Consider the following 13,821-nt stretch of genomic DNA (forward strand, 5'->3'; position numbering starts at 1 on the left):
TAAAGGTCCTGTATGATAAGGAAAAGCAGACACCAGTTAGACAAATGCGGGAACTTATTTGCCTCAGGTGAGGATAAAATTGTTATTTTATAAATGAAAAACCGCATCAAAGATAAAAGGCTGCAAGGACCAGGGTGTCAATGGAGAAAGCCAGAACTGAAGATTATTATCACTGAATCCTAACTGGGTGAATACTATCTTTATGGGAGTGACTCCTACTGCATCTATGTCCCACAGAGTAAAACACTGTGAGCAAAATGACTCAGGAAAGACCCAGCTCCATCACACCAGATCTTACAAAGAAAAAGTGGAACGTGTTTATAATCACTATCCCAATCCTTAGCAAATCACTAAGTAAATTTCTGTTGAGTTGAAATTTGCAACATTACCCTGCTTAAAATACTCAAAAGTGCCTAATGAGGGCCTCCCCGGTGGCGCAGCGGTTGAGCGCTGGGTTGCGAAGCTGCCTGCAGCCTCTGCGGCGCCAGTTCGATCCCCGGCTGCTCCCCGGCCACCAGGGGAGCGTCCCACATGGCGCGCAGACCTCTCCTGCCGCCCGCTGCTCCCCTCAGCAGTGTACTTCGGTCCTTCTGCCTGCTCTGCTCCCCGCTCTGGCTCTGGTGAATTCTCTCACCCTCCTGCGCTTCTGACTGTACCCAGTGCATGCATAAACAAAAAACAAACAAACAAATAAATAAATAAAAATGCCTCTATAAAAAAAAAAAGTCTCTTTCAAAAAAAAAAAAAAAAAAGTACCTAATGACCAGATTAACTGAGAGTTGGCTAGCCTTCTTCCAAAAGATGTTTAAAGGATCCAAACATGAGAACAAATAAGGAGGCCTACAAAGTAACCCTGACAGCTGGTTGGCACCCTTGTCTCTACCATGAAGCATGACTTACCTCTGGGCGTCTCTGGACTTCATGCACAAAGGTTTCATTTTGATTCCTGATTATAATCAAACATTTTTGTCCTAATCACAAAAAAGGATTCTTTCTGATCTTAATTCAAATGTTCCATTTTTTTTTTAAAGATTTACTTATTTATTTATACAAGCACTGGGTACAGTAAGAAGCATGGGAAGGTGAGAGAATTCACCAGAGCCAGGGCAGGGAACAGAACAGGCAGACTGACAAAACACATTGCTGAGGGGAGCAGCAGGCGTGGCAGGAGAGGTCTGCGCACCATGTGGGACTCTCGCCGGTGGCCGGGGATCGAACCAGTGCTGCAGAGGCTGCAAGCAGCTTCGCGGCCCAGCACTCAACCACTGCGCCACCAGGGGAGGCCTCAAATGTCCCATTTTTCAAGAGAAAAACAATATCAGAGCTGTAACTTCCTAGATTACAAAATATGGCACAATTCAATTTTACTTTCTTCAAAAAATAGCAACTTGCAGCAGGAACATAGGCCCACTCTAACAGTAGTAGGAACACTCATAAACACTGAAATAGATCTTTCTCAAAATAACACGTACCCATTGGGTCAAACAGACATTTCAAGACAGCAGAGCTCAAATTTCTGCAATTTGAAACTTGCTCTCAAAATTATGCTCATTAAAGTCAATGTTATAATAAGAAGAGGTTACTATTTTTCTAAAGCTACTTCAAATATAATCGGATAATTTAAAATGCAGAACAGTCCCATTTGTCTAATTAAACTGTTCAATGTTTACTCCTTCATGAAACAGATTAATCCCTAACTAGTGAATATACACATCTCCTATCTTCTACCTGTCTGTCTGTAACATTCAATGAAGTCATAGATTGCTTATGGTGATTTGAAACAGAACAAGAACTCCTAAGACAGGACCACAACTGACAGGTGGCAAAAATCTTAAAACATTTAACTTTCAGTGTGCTTAAAGATAAGCAGGCCTCTGCACAGAATCCATTTTTCGAATGGATTAAAAGGTTAAAAAAAAAAAAAAGATAACAGAAATGCCCAATAAAAATAATCATTGAATATTCAACCACAGACATTCAAATAGCCATTTAAAATGCTTATAAGGCTTTTGTTAATAAGTGAAAGTTATCAAGTTTTGTTTTTTTTTTTAAAGATTTATTTATTCATTTACACAAGAACTGGGGTAAAGGCAGATGTGCAGGAGGGTGAGAGGATTCACCAGAGACAGAGCAGAGAACAGACCAGGCAGACTGACGAAATACACTGCTGAGGGGAGCAGCGGGTGCGACAGGAGAGGTCTGTTGCGCCATGTGGGACCCTCACAGGTCAGCCGGGATGGAACTGGCGCTGAAGAGGCTGTGGACAGCTTCATAGTGCGGTGCTCAACCACCTGCGCCACCAGGGGAGGCCCGAAAGTTATCAATTTTTTTTTAAAAAGCGTAAACAGAAAACCATCTACATATCATGATCATTTAAAATAAAGGATATTGGGCCTCCCCGGTGGCGCAGCGGTTGAGTGCTGGGTTGTGAAGCTGCCTGCAGCCTCTGCAACACCGGTTCAATCCCCGGCCGCCAGGCGAGGGTCCCACATGGCGCGCAGACCTCTCCTGGCACCCGCTGCTCCCCTCAGTAGTGTATTTCATCAGTCTGCCTGTTCTGCTCTCTGCTCTGGCTCTGGTGGATTCTCTCACCCTCCCGCGCTTCTGACTGTACCCAGTGCTTGTATAAATAAAATAAATCTTTAAAATAATTAAAGTAAAATAAAACAAAATAAAGGATATTGGGGGCCTCCCTGGTGGTGCAAGGGTTAAGACGCAACTTATATGAAGCTATCCACAGCCATTGCAGCATGAGTGCAATTCCTGGCCAGCCAACCCACATGGCTTGGCAGACCTCTCCTGACTTGCCCACTGCTCCCCTCAGCAGTGTATTTCAGTCAATCTGCCTGTTCTGTTCCCCACTCTGTCTCTGGTGAATCCTCTCACCCCCCTCTCCCACGCCTCTGGCCTGTGCCCCAGCTCTTGTATGCATAAATAAATAAATATTTTAAAATAAATAAATAAATAAAAGAAAGGAAAATAAAGGAAAAATAAAGGAGATATGCCAAAATTAAAAGCAGTTATTTTAGTGTAGTGAGATTAGGATTTTTTTCTTTATATTTATTTTTTAAGTTTCCTGTGACATACTTTCTATAATAATAAAAATAAAGAACTAAGTATTAGTTGAGTAAGAATGAATGTTCTGGCAGGCTACCACTCACACAGTGCTGGATGCTGATTTGATTTAGCATGTATATGCATTTTATAAATATGAAAAATTAGTGCTGTATATACCAACTAAAATTCAGTAGAACTGTTCCAGAAAGCAGGAGGAATCACCAAAAGTTGAGCTGTAAGTTTGAAAAGAACTATGGCTAAAAGTATGGTCTTCTTGCCGGAAGAGTTGAAATCGTGTCACTTTTTCAAAGTGAAGTCTCAAATGTCAGCAAATCACGTCCTTAGGTCACCAAGTATGTGACCTAAGTATATTATAATGTGGCATTTTTTAGAGACATAACTATCAATGGCTTCACAATGTAATATAGAAAGAACACATGCACCGTATGCGCAGACTTGTGCCCTAACAGGTAAGAGCTCCAGCTGCAAATCTGGTCTGAGCAATAAGGGCCAGCAATGACTGAAGTGAATGGAGAAGGAAACCAAAGACCCAAGATGCAACTCTAAACTCCAAAATATTCACAGAACCACAGGACTCTAGAAAAGACCTACCTACTGGAGGGAAACATGGAAAAAATAAAATAAAATTCACAAAAGCCACCTTATCAAACAGGAATGAAAAGTACTCTGCAAGCCATAGTCTGCTCTATAGAGAAAGAAATGATAGCAACTGCCCCATGATCCCTTGACAAGTGCAAGCAGGCAGACCTGTTTCAAGCACTGGTCGCACAGCCCATGGTTCTGACAGCACAGCTAGTCTAGGAAGCAAAGAATTACATGCTAAATGTAGAGTACTAGCGGGCCGGCCAGGCCCGGTTTGGCAGCCGTGAGGGGTAACTCTAGGCAGGGCCTCTCAGTTCCCAGAGGTCATCATAGGGGGAGGGGAGAACTGACAACAGTGATGACAAATAAGGGAGTGTTCTATCTCCATCTACTGCCTATCCCACCACTGAAATAAGTGCTTCTAAACACCTGCACCCTGAGGGAGGTGGGGGATGCTGCCAAAAAAACAACTAATAACCCATCAGTTTGGTTTCCCACCCCCTCTGCCATGGCCAAAGAATTTCTCAAGTTGTCACAACCAACATTACAGACAGATATGAAGAATCACAAGGCAATGTTAGATTCTGGGTGATTTCTCCCTTCCCAGCTGTGCTGTCTGACATAGAAGGCTCACTATAGCCAAGGGGAGGTGCTAAACTGGGGAGAAACAGCAGCAGCCCTAAATACAATGAATGAGTCAATGTCCCACCCTTCCTGTCAGAGCAAGAGCACACACAGTGGCAGCAATGAGGACACTTAGATGCCTGGTGGCAGAGTGGGATCTCTCTTGAATTATAAAGGTTTTCTCCATGGCCACTCTGGAATGCTTTCATGCAGTCATTTTAATCCCCCTACATAAGATGTCATTTCTCTAAAACAAGATTCCTGGGGGGTATGGAAATGACTCAACTCTGGCTATTCCTCTGTGTAACAGGATGTCTTCCTGCTATTGACGTATGGAATCAAAAAAAAAAAAAAAAAAAAGTCCCACAGCAAACAAAACCACAAACCTTTATTTCCTTCTCTGGGTATGAATCCCTCAAGTAAGAAGCCACTCCCCACACTATCTCTAAGGTTTTGTCCAGCCCAGTAATTCTGTTAATGACGATCTACAAATCCAGGAATTTACATGCCACTTCACTTTGCATAAGGAAGCTGGCTATTATGAGTGTGTCTAATTTTGTTGAGCACACATGATTAGATGGGGGGGGGGAGGTAAACACTGCCCACTGAAAGGGACGAAACACTATTGCCCTCTACTGTGGTGCCTGATACCTATGGCATCTGAACAGGGCCACTGTAATGTCAAAGCAGTGGTACTTCCAGCATGTTTTTTAAAATTCTGTAGCAGAATTAAAGATCTAAATTAATAGAAAAACATCTCATGTTCATGGATTAGAAGTCTTAGGAATGTTAAGATGGCAACAGTCCATAACACAATCTTCAGATTCAATACAATTCCAATTAAAATTTCAACGACCTTTTTTGCAAAAATAGAAAACATAATCCTCAAATTCATATGAAATTGCAGGAGGCCCCCCTAATAGTCAAAACAATATTGAAAAAGAAGAACAAAGTTTGAGGACTGACATTTTCTGATCTTAAAACTTACTGTGAAACTACCATGATCACAACAAGTGTGGGCCTCCCTGGTGGCGCAGCGGGTTGAGTGCAATGCTGTGAAGCTGTTCATTGCAGCGCGGGTTCGATTCCCAGCCGGCCAAGGAGAAACCCACATGACACGGCAGACCTCTCCTGTTACACCCACTACTCCCCTCAGTAGTGTTTTCGGTTGTTCTGCCTGTTCTGCTCCCCACTCTGTCTCTGATGAATCCTCTCACCCTCCCGCGCCTCTGACCTGTACCCCAGTTTTTGTATAAATAAATAAACCTTAAAAAATTTTTTTTTAAAGTTTAAAAAAAAAAAGTGTGATATTAGCATAAGATAGACACATAGAAAATGGAATAGAATGGGGCATACAGAAATTAACTTATTTTTTCTAACTTATTTTTTTACAAAAGTGTGATGCATTCAGTGGAGAATAGTTTAACAAATGATACTGTGATAACTATGTACCTAAATACAAAGAATAAAGTTGGCATCCTACCTCACACCAATGACCTAAATATAAAAGTTAGAACTACAAAAACCTGAGAAGAAAATATAGAAGTAAATCTTTACGACCTGAATTCTTAAATTTCACACCAAAATATAAGCAACAAAAGAAAACAATAATAGATAACAGAACCCATCAAAATTAAAAACTTATGTGCTTTTAAGGGTAGTATTAAGAAAGTGAAAAGCTTATAAAATGGTAGAAAATACTTACAAATCATCTATCTGATGAGAGTCAGAATTTGTAAGTTTTACAATTCAACAACAAAAACAAACAATCCAATTCAAAAAGACCAAAAGGAATTAAAAAAAAAAATCCTCAAAAAAAGATATACAAATGGCCAATAGGAGCTCCCCTGGTGGCCTAGGGATTAAGTCTCAGCACTATTACCACTATGGCCTGAGTTCCATTCCTGGAACTATGGCATGTGTGGGGAGCTAATCCAAAAATGGCACAGCCGACCTCTCCTGTCTCACTCACTGTTCTCCTTAGCTGTATATTTCAGTAAATCTGCCTGTTCTGCTCCCCACTCTGTCTCTGGTGAATCCTCTCACCATCCTGCCCCTCACTGCTGTACCTCTGGCCTACACCCCAGTTCTTCAATGAAAAAAAATAAAGCTCTTAAAAAAAAAATCAAAAGGCCAACAGGCACATGCAGAGATGCTTAACATCACTAGACACCAAGGAAATGTAAATCAAAACCATGAGATACCACCTCACATCCACTAGGATGATTAGAATTTAAAAAAAAAAAAAGACAAATAATAATGTGCTGGTAAAGATGTGGTGAAATATTATGGTGGAAAAGTAAAATAGTGTAGCTGTTGAAGGAAACAGTTGGTAGTTCCTCAAAAAGTTAAACTTAGAATTACCATATGACCAGCTATTCCCCTCTTAGGTATAACAAACTCAAGAGAAAAACTTGTACACAGGCAATTACAGCAGCATTATTCGTAACATCCAAAAGATGGAAACCACCAAAATGTCTATCAACGAATGAAGAGTTGTAACCCATACAATGGCAATTCAGTCATAAAAATGAAGTACTGATGCAACAATGCAGATGAACCTCAAAAAACCATTATGTTAAGTGAAAGAAGTCGGAAACAATTCCATGAAATAATGAGTGTAGGCGAATCCATACAGACAGAAAGCCAGTTGGTGGTTGCTGGGGTTGGGAGGAACAGGATGTAAGGAACAACTGATTAACAGGCACATGGTATTCTTTTAGTGTGAGGAAATGCAAAAAGCTTCAGAATCTGATATAAATGATGATTGCAAGATACTTTGAATATACTTGAATGCTACTGAAATACATAAACTTTAAAATGGTTAATGTTCTATAAACATTAAAAAAAAAAATCTGCAGACAGGCAAACATTTCCGCCAGAATTCTTCCTGGTGTGGCCTATAATCCGTGCAAGTTCCCAGTGGCATATAGATCACACACAGAGCTATTTCCTTTTACTTCTAGATCACTGCCAAACACCATGATGTGAACTGAAATGGTGTGGTGGTAAAACTGCAGGTACCTGGTTCTTTTTTTTCCTTCAATGCTCACACAGACAGACTCTCCTACCTCTCTATCGCATGTCCTGATCACTCAGATGGAACATACCTACATTATGCTTTATCCAAATTCTGACTATGGCTTGTGTGCTTCTAGCAAGCCACATGAGGTAAGTCAACCAAATAAGATAACCAAATATGACATTCCCTGTGTTCTAAGAACTGAAATTTAGAGGATTTTCTGGTACCTCTGGTCTTTACCTTCTTGAATTAACTTTCTATATTCGTCACATTCCTTAACCTTAACTCTGGGCTGCATTTGTACATCCTTCTACATGTCCTTTTCCCGTTTCTAGGTTTTTTCATGTTCACGACAAAGCATCACAAAGACTTTAAGCAGCTCTCCTTCCAATCCTTTCTGGAGTTTAAGGGAAAAGTGGTAAGCCAATGTAAACCGTAACATAAACAAAAGCAGGAGGAAAAAAGTCTCAAAGTGAACGGTGATTCTACTAAAAGGAAAAGTAGCCCAAAGGAAAAAATCATACGTGTTACTATCAAATATTTACCTTTTTCTTTTAAACTAATACAGTCTTTTTGCTTTTGAAAAAATTAAAAGATTTCCTAAACCACTTTTTAAGGCAACCCAAAACAAACTCTTCTTTACAGTAAAGAAAATGATTACATCAAGTGATAGATTTCAATCACAGAATATTTACTGAGGAACAATTATGCTGAAGGAGCAAACAGTAGATAGTCTAGCTGAGGCATTATGGTTTTCAAAAACTGCCCATCCATGTTTGATAATTCTCTTATATGTTAAATAAGCTTCTGGTCAATTTAATATGTTGTCACTAACATGTTATTTTTTTTTCTTGGTCTAGTTCAAGAAAGACAATGAATTAGGGTATTTTCCTTATTTACATAATAACATTTCTCACATTATATTTCAACTCCTTGCTCACTGCTGCTTCTTACCCCCCTCCAAGAGTGTGAGTGTCTACAGAGAGAGCACATCTTGCTCATCTTTGTACATCTCCCTATGCACATGAGTTTGTTGACTGCCCATGAATGAATAAGCAGCTCCCAAAGAGTATGGAGCCTAAGTCCCAAGAGTGGGAGCTGGGACCTCCCTCTCACATTTTTCCTTTTGCTTTTCTTCATATATAAACATCATTTCTCTTCTTCAATTTCTATTTTCTTTTATAAAAACATTTTATCATCTTTCCAGACATTTGAGCTTAACCTTAAACTACAATCAGAATGTTAACGGTCTCCTTAATCTACATGAGTACCATTACCTAGTTTGGCTTTATGTCACTTATGCTATTTATGCCATAATATGGCTTCCCTGAAGTCAAAACACTCTCTTTCTGTAAGCTGTAATTCCCCCCATATCCCAGGGTTCAAATCTTCCTAGGCTCTATATCATCACACTCTTTATTCCAAAGTATAGAAGCCACTGAGAAAACAATGATAAAATTCTCGAGAGAATAAAAAGGGTATGTTTATTACATAAAGAAAGCAATAAACTTAAAAGAAGTAATGTGTCAGAAATCAGAACTTTGGGAAGAAAAGAGACTCTCATTTCCAGAGGTCTAAGGATTCCACATACTTACACACTGATTACAATATAGGGATTATAAAATGAAAGCAGATTTCACTAGCCTTCTGATGTGGCAATTTTAGAAGAAGGACTGGCAGTGTTATGAAAACAAATGATAGAAAGGGAGGCATATTTTATGTACTATACTCATCAATATGCTTTTGGAGAATTTGAAAGAATTCATAGTAATAATGCACCTTTCAACTGGCACTATTTACTTATTTAGCAAGTTTTACCTAAAGATACCACAGGATAAAACCAGTCTATTATGGGATGTGAGAGAAAAATCTTAAGATTCTAGAAAGCAGGTTGTTCACATTTATAGTAAACATGGATAAATAGTCATCTCTCAACATCTTGTGTTGTATCTAGTTTTATGGTTTTTTTTTTTTAATGCAGCAAATTGAACTCCATTTTTATAATGGTTTTGTTCAAACGGCCGAGACTCATGATTTGGGATAAGATACTTAGTTCAGAAATCTACACTTTCCACTGGTAGGACCTCCCTGTTCTGATTTTTTAAGTATTGTTACACCAATACCCAGATGAATGGAGGAATCTGGGCTGGAAATTTACAGAACAGACCCAAATCTCTGATCCATCTCTCAGCCTTAATGGCCACTCGTGTATCCGGCAACCACTAGTTGCTCTGCAAGAATGAAAGAAACAAACCAGAATGACTCCCCAAGAAATACAGGGAGGAAAACAACTTCGAGGAAGAGAACGAACAAAGAGTTAATCTCCCCTACCAACACCATCTCCTTCTGAAAGACTGTCCTCTATGGTAGCTTGCCACATCCCCCCAACAGCTGCTCATGATAATCAATGTCTGACAGATCAGAGAAAGCCCTTAATGTGTCGCCAAGGGGCAGTTCAACAGATGGCATGGTGACTTACAACTAGAATCATTAATTACACTCTCTTATTAGTCCCGGGGCACGGTGCTGAAAATGCTTCCTCAGTGAAAGATGAGCATTTCAGATAAATGACCGTCTGGTACTGCCTGTGAAACTCCCTTTAGGATTTCTGGTCAGTGTTGATTTCTAAATCTAAGCCACACTATTTTTACGGCCATTTCCCAGTTTCCACTTTCAAGCTGGTTAAGTATGAATATGAAGTTCCCACCTCCCACTACTCATCATAGCTCCCATGGTCACTGCAGGTTAAGGATACGATAAAAAGTGTCTATCACTCATTCCCCCATGGTGTCAGATGACTATCAGCCAGAGGGCTAGCTCAATTTTTCCTCCCTCTGTGCCAGAGAATGTGTGTTGTGTGTGTATGCTGGGATGTGGGGGGAAGGGCAAGGGTTGTATCACCAACTCCTCATCTACTCTGGTACTACTTTTAATATGTGACTGGTTCTCCAACTCAAAACTCCTTCTCCCCCAAACCACTGATGCAACTCTTCTCCATGCCCCCTTAAAAAAAAAAAAAGAAGGGCAGTTACTCTCAGAAAGCAGCCTAGCAGTTTAGGGCAAGCAGTAGTTCCTCAAATGTCCAAATCCCTGGCTCTGTTACCCCAAGGGACTTGGCAATGATGTTAAGCTACCATGTACTTAATTAAGAAGCCACAGCTCCTCCCCAAAGGCACTCAGAGACCAATGTCAACTCAGAGTAGAAATTAGTTTCTTCTCAGAAGTTTAAGAACCAGCCTCCACAAAAATTACTGTGAAATTTTACAACTGACTGTAGACAGAGTTAAGGCAGACTACTTATTGGCCTTAGCAAGCATATACTGATATATGTCAGAAATAAATCTCAATATAACCTGAGGAAGAAATTTTTAAGCATTCCCAGGTACTACCAATTATTTACTAACCTCTAGTTCTTTTTGTAGCTCGATCTATAATTTTTTTTTAATGTGAGTTCAAACTGAAGCTATATTATTATCCTAATTGCTGTAAGAGTTTGTTCTTTGTTTCTTGCTTTCCAATTTTTCTTCTTGTACATATAGAAACATGACCTCAACTGTCAACCAGGTTAAAACTGTTTTATTAATTGATGGATGTTCTCATCTCATGCATGTTTCAAAAACAAAAACATAATTAAGGTATAACAAAAACCTCTGTATGTGGGTTACAGAAAAGGGAAATTTGGGAAATCTGGGTCTACCTTGCAATGTACTCACTTCTAGCTTTTTCTCCTTTTCTGACAAAACATCCTTCTGGTTCTGGGTGTATTCCACCAACATCCGAGCCAGCTGGCGCCGGTCTTCCAGTTCTGCAGCCAGGCGCCCGTTATATTCTGCTAGTAACAGACATGCTTCATCGACTGTTTTTGAAAGCCGTTCAGCTGCCTCTTTGTCTAAATACAAATGAGATGGGGAGAAAAAAAACCAATATACAAATCATATAGGAATGACTGCAAAAATTTCAGAGAGGTGGATCAACAGTTTCTCTCCTAACACACAGAGTCCAGGAATAAGTCAGAACCTGTGGCCATACAATGGACTGGCTGACTGATAATTCCAAAGATGCCCAGGCCTGTCAACAAGACAGGACATTTCTGAATTACCTGAAGGCAACAGTACAAGGAAGGGACTTGGGCAAAGTATTACTTAATCCTATTCCTACAAAAGCTCTATAAATAGAGATATTTAAGGTCATGAAGTAATTTCTCCTCAACAAGAATTTCAAAAATGCTTTTGTTCATATTGTTCCTTTGCACATTCCTCTGAAATATAAAGGCAAGCACACATTTCTTGGTAGCAGAAGTGAAAACAGAAAAAAAGTATACAACAAGTACAGTATGTGGTTAGCTAAGGAGTTGGGACTCAAATCCAGGTATTAAACGTGAACCTATTAACTCTACTTCTTTATCTATGTTAAGCCTTGAACTTGGGTGTGAGCTTTCTTCTTCCCAGGTTGTAGGGTCTGGTATGTAGGGTCTGGTATGAAAGAGGCTTTCAAATGATTTTGAACCTGACCCACACTAAGAAATAATAATTTATGTGCATCTATTTACAATAGCTAAGCTTTGGAAACAGCCCAAATGCCCAAAAATAGATGACTGGATCAAGAAGATGTGGTACATATATACCATGGAATATTACTCAGCATTCAAAAAAGATAAACACATGCAATTTGCAGCAACATGGATGGCGCTGGAAGGGATCATGCTCAGCGAAATAAGCCAAAAAGAAAAAGAAAAATACCGGATGGTCTCACTCATAGCAGGAATCTAGAAAACTTAAATAAGGGACCAGGAAAATGAATAACTATAAGAAAGTGAAAATCAAAATCAACAAAAAACTATGAACCAGAGACACTTTTTGGGGGGTGGGGGCGGGAGGGGAGGGATTGGGGTCAGAATGGGGGGGTTTGCAATTGTATGGGGGAATATAAAAATAAAATTTATTATTTAAAAAAAATAATAATTTATGTGCATAATATAAAAATGAAAGTAAGTTTTATGAAACATATTTATCCTTACTATGTGCAAAGTGTTCTATCTCTATTTCATTTTCTTTAAAGTTGGTCATCACCTACCAGACTGCTTTCATGTTCAATTATTGGGCTGCAACTCATTGTTTGGAAAAAAGCTGTGCAAAAAACTCAAAAGTTTAAGAAAGAATATTGCTGGAAAGATATGGTGAACAAGCCTCAACATTAAGAAATGCGAGAGTAAAACCAAAGGATGCTTATAAGAAATGGTATCATTAATTCCATGTGGGTGGTAGTAGGGTTAGAACTTTAATTACATACACCTCATTCTTAAAAGGCCTTTAAGGATCAAAAGAGTAGATGGGTGCTTTGAAACAAAGAGCACCAGAGAGAATGACTCTAGCTCCAAGGCATGAATACAGGTTCTCAGGTGAGAGAGCTCAGCATTCTCACAGAAAATTAGGATTTAAGAATTCCCAACTGTTCCTGTTTGGTAAACAGTCTGTCTGGCTTTTAGGTACCTTCTTAATATGAATACCAGAAGATGAACTGTTGATGGATGCAAATTAGGTCTGTTGCTTCCATTCTCCTCAGGGATAGGGAAACAAAGGGATGTTCTTGAAGAAAAAGTGGGTAGAACAGAACACAAAGGAAAGAGACATGGCAGTCACAGCGGGTAAAGCCGACCCGCAAAGCTTATGTTTTTAGATTGTTGGTACAGTCTGTAAACAAGCTGTTGGGGTGGTTATGTTGGTTTTAGCTTTGTCACTGCTTGACTGTATGATCTCAAAGTTAATTCATTAAGATGTCTGAGTGCCTATGACAAAAAAAAGGAAGACACTAGCTTTTCAGAATTTTTAAAAAAAACAATTTTCACCCTCTAAGAACTTGTACAATGGAGGTAATATACTCACACAAATTAAAATCCAGAAAAATAACCTGTAATAGTTTTACAAGCTACAGAAAAAATGCAGTCAAAACGCAGCCACAAGATGCTTGATTCAGAGCTTCCCTATGGCAGTCTTCAGGCGCTGTGCCCCCCAATCACATAGACTGCTGGCTGTGGGCCTCTTTTCAGCCTCCACTTAGGCACAGACATCCCATTCTCTTGTTTACAACATGCATCTGTTTTTTGATTGTCCTCTGTCTTCCCCACGTCTCATCAATTTCTCTTGCCCTATCTTGGGGCACACTTTACTCTCCCACTACTGCCCTATTCCCTCCTCCACTTGAGCCGTCTATACTCTGGAACCCACCTCTCCAACCTGGCCACTAAACCCACTCCAATCAGACTTTCACACCCACGCCTTCCACTTATATGTAACAATACGTGAACTCCTACTGAGTGTCCAGCAATATTCTAGACTCTCAGAACCAGCAGGGACATGAAGGACAAGAACTTCCTAGTCCCAAGAAGTTTACATTTTAGTTATCTATTAGCTGAAAGTAAAAAGTGTAAAGAAAAATATGGCAGTGGAGAAAGAACGAGGCACTTGGAGAGAACAAAGTGATTTTAACTAAGATAGTCACGGTAGGCATCAATAAAA

The 13,821-nt window shown here is 39.7% G+C and overlaps 1 protein-coding gene across 3 annotated transcripts in view; it reads right to left on the reverse strand.

The window, feature by feature from the left end:
- Positions 1–13,821, reverse strand: part of RPRD1B (regulation of nuclear pre-mRNA domain containing 1B) — a 62,896-nt gene that overhangs the window by 23,096 nt on the left and 25,979 nt on the right. For all 3 annotated transcript variants that reach the window (XM_037495265.2, XM_037495248.2, XM_037495257.2), the window contains one exon: positions 11,020–11,195. In XM_037495265.2, coding sequence (XP_037351162.1) covers positions 11,020–11,195 — 176 coding nt within the window. The remainder of the gene's footprint in view (positions 1–11,019; positions 11,196–13,821) is intronic.

Source organism: Talpa occidentalis, unplaced genomic scaffold (assembly GCF_014898055.3).
Source record: "Talpa occidentalis isolate TD23 unplaced genomic scaffold, MPIMG_talOcc4v2.1 talOcc4.10, whole genome shotgun sequence".
NCBI classification, from domain to species: Eukaryota; Metazoa; Chordata; class Mammalia; order Eulipotyphla; family Talpidae; genus Talpa; species Talpa occidentalis.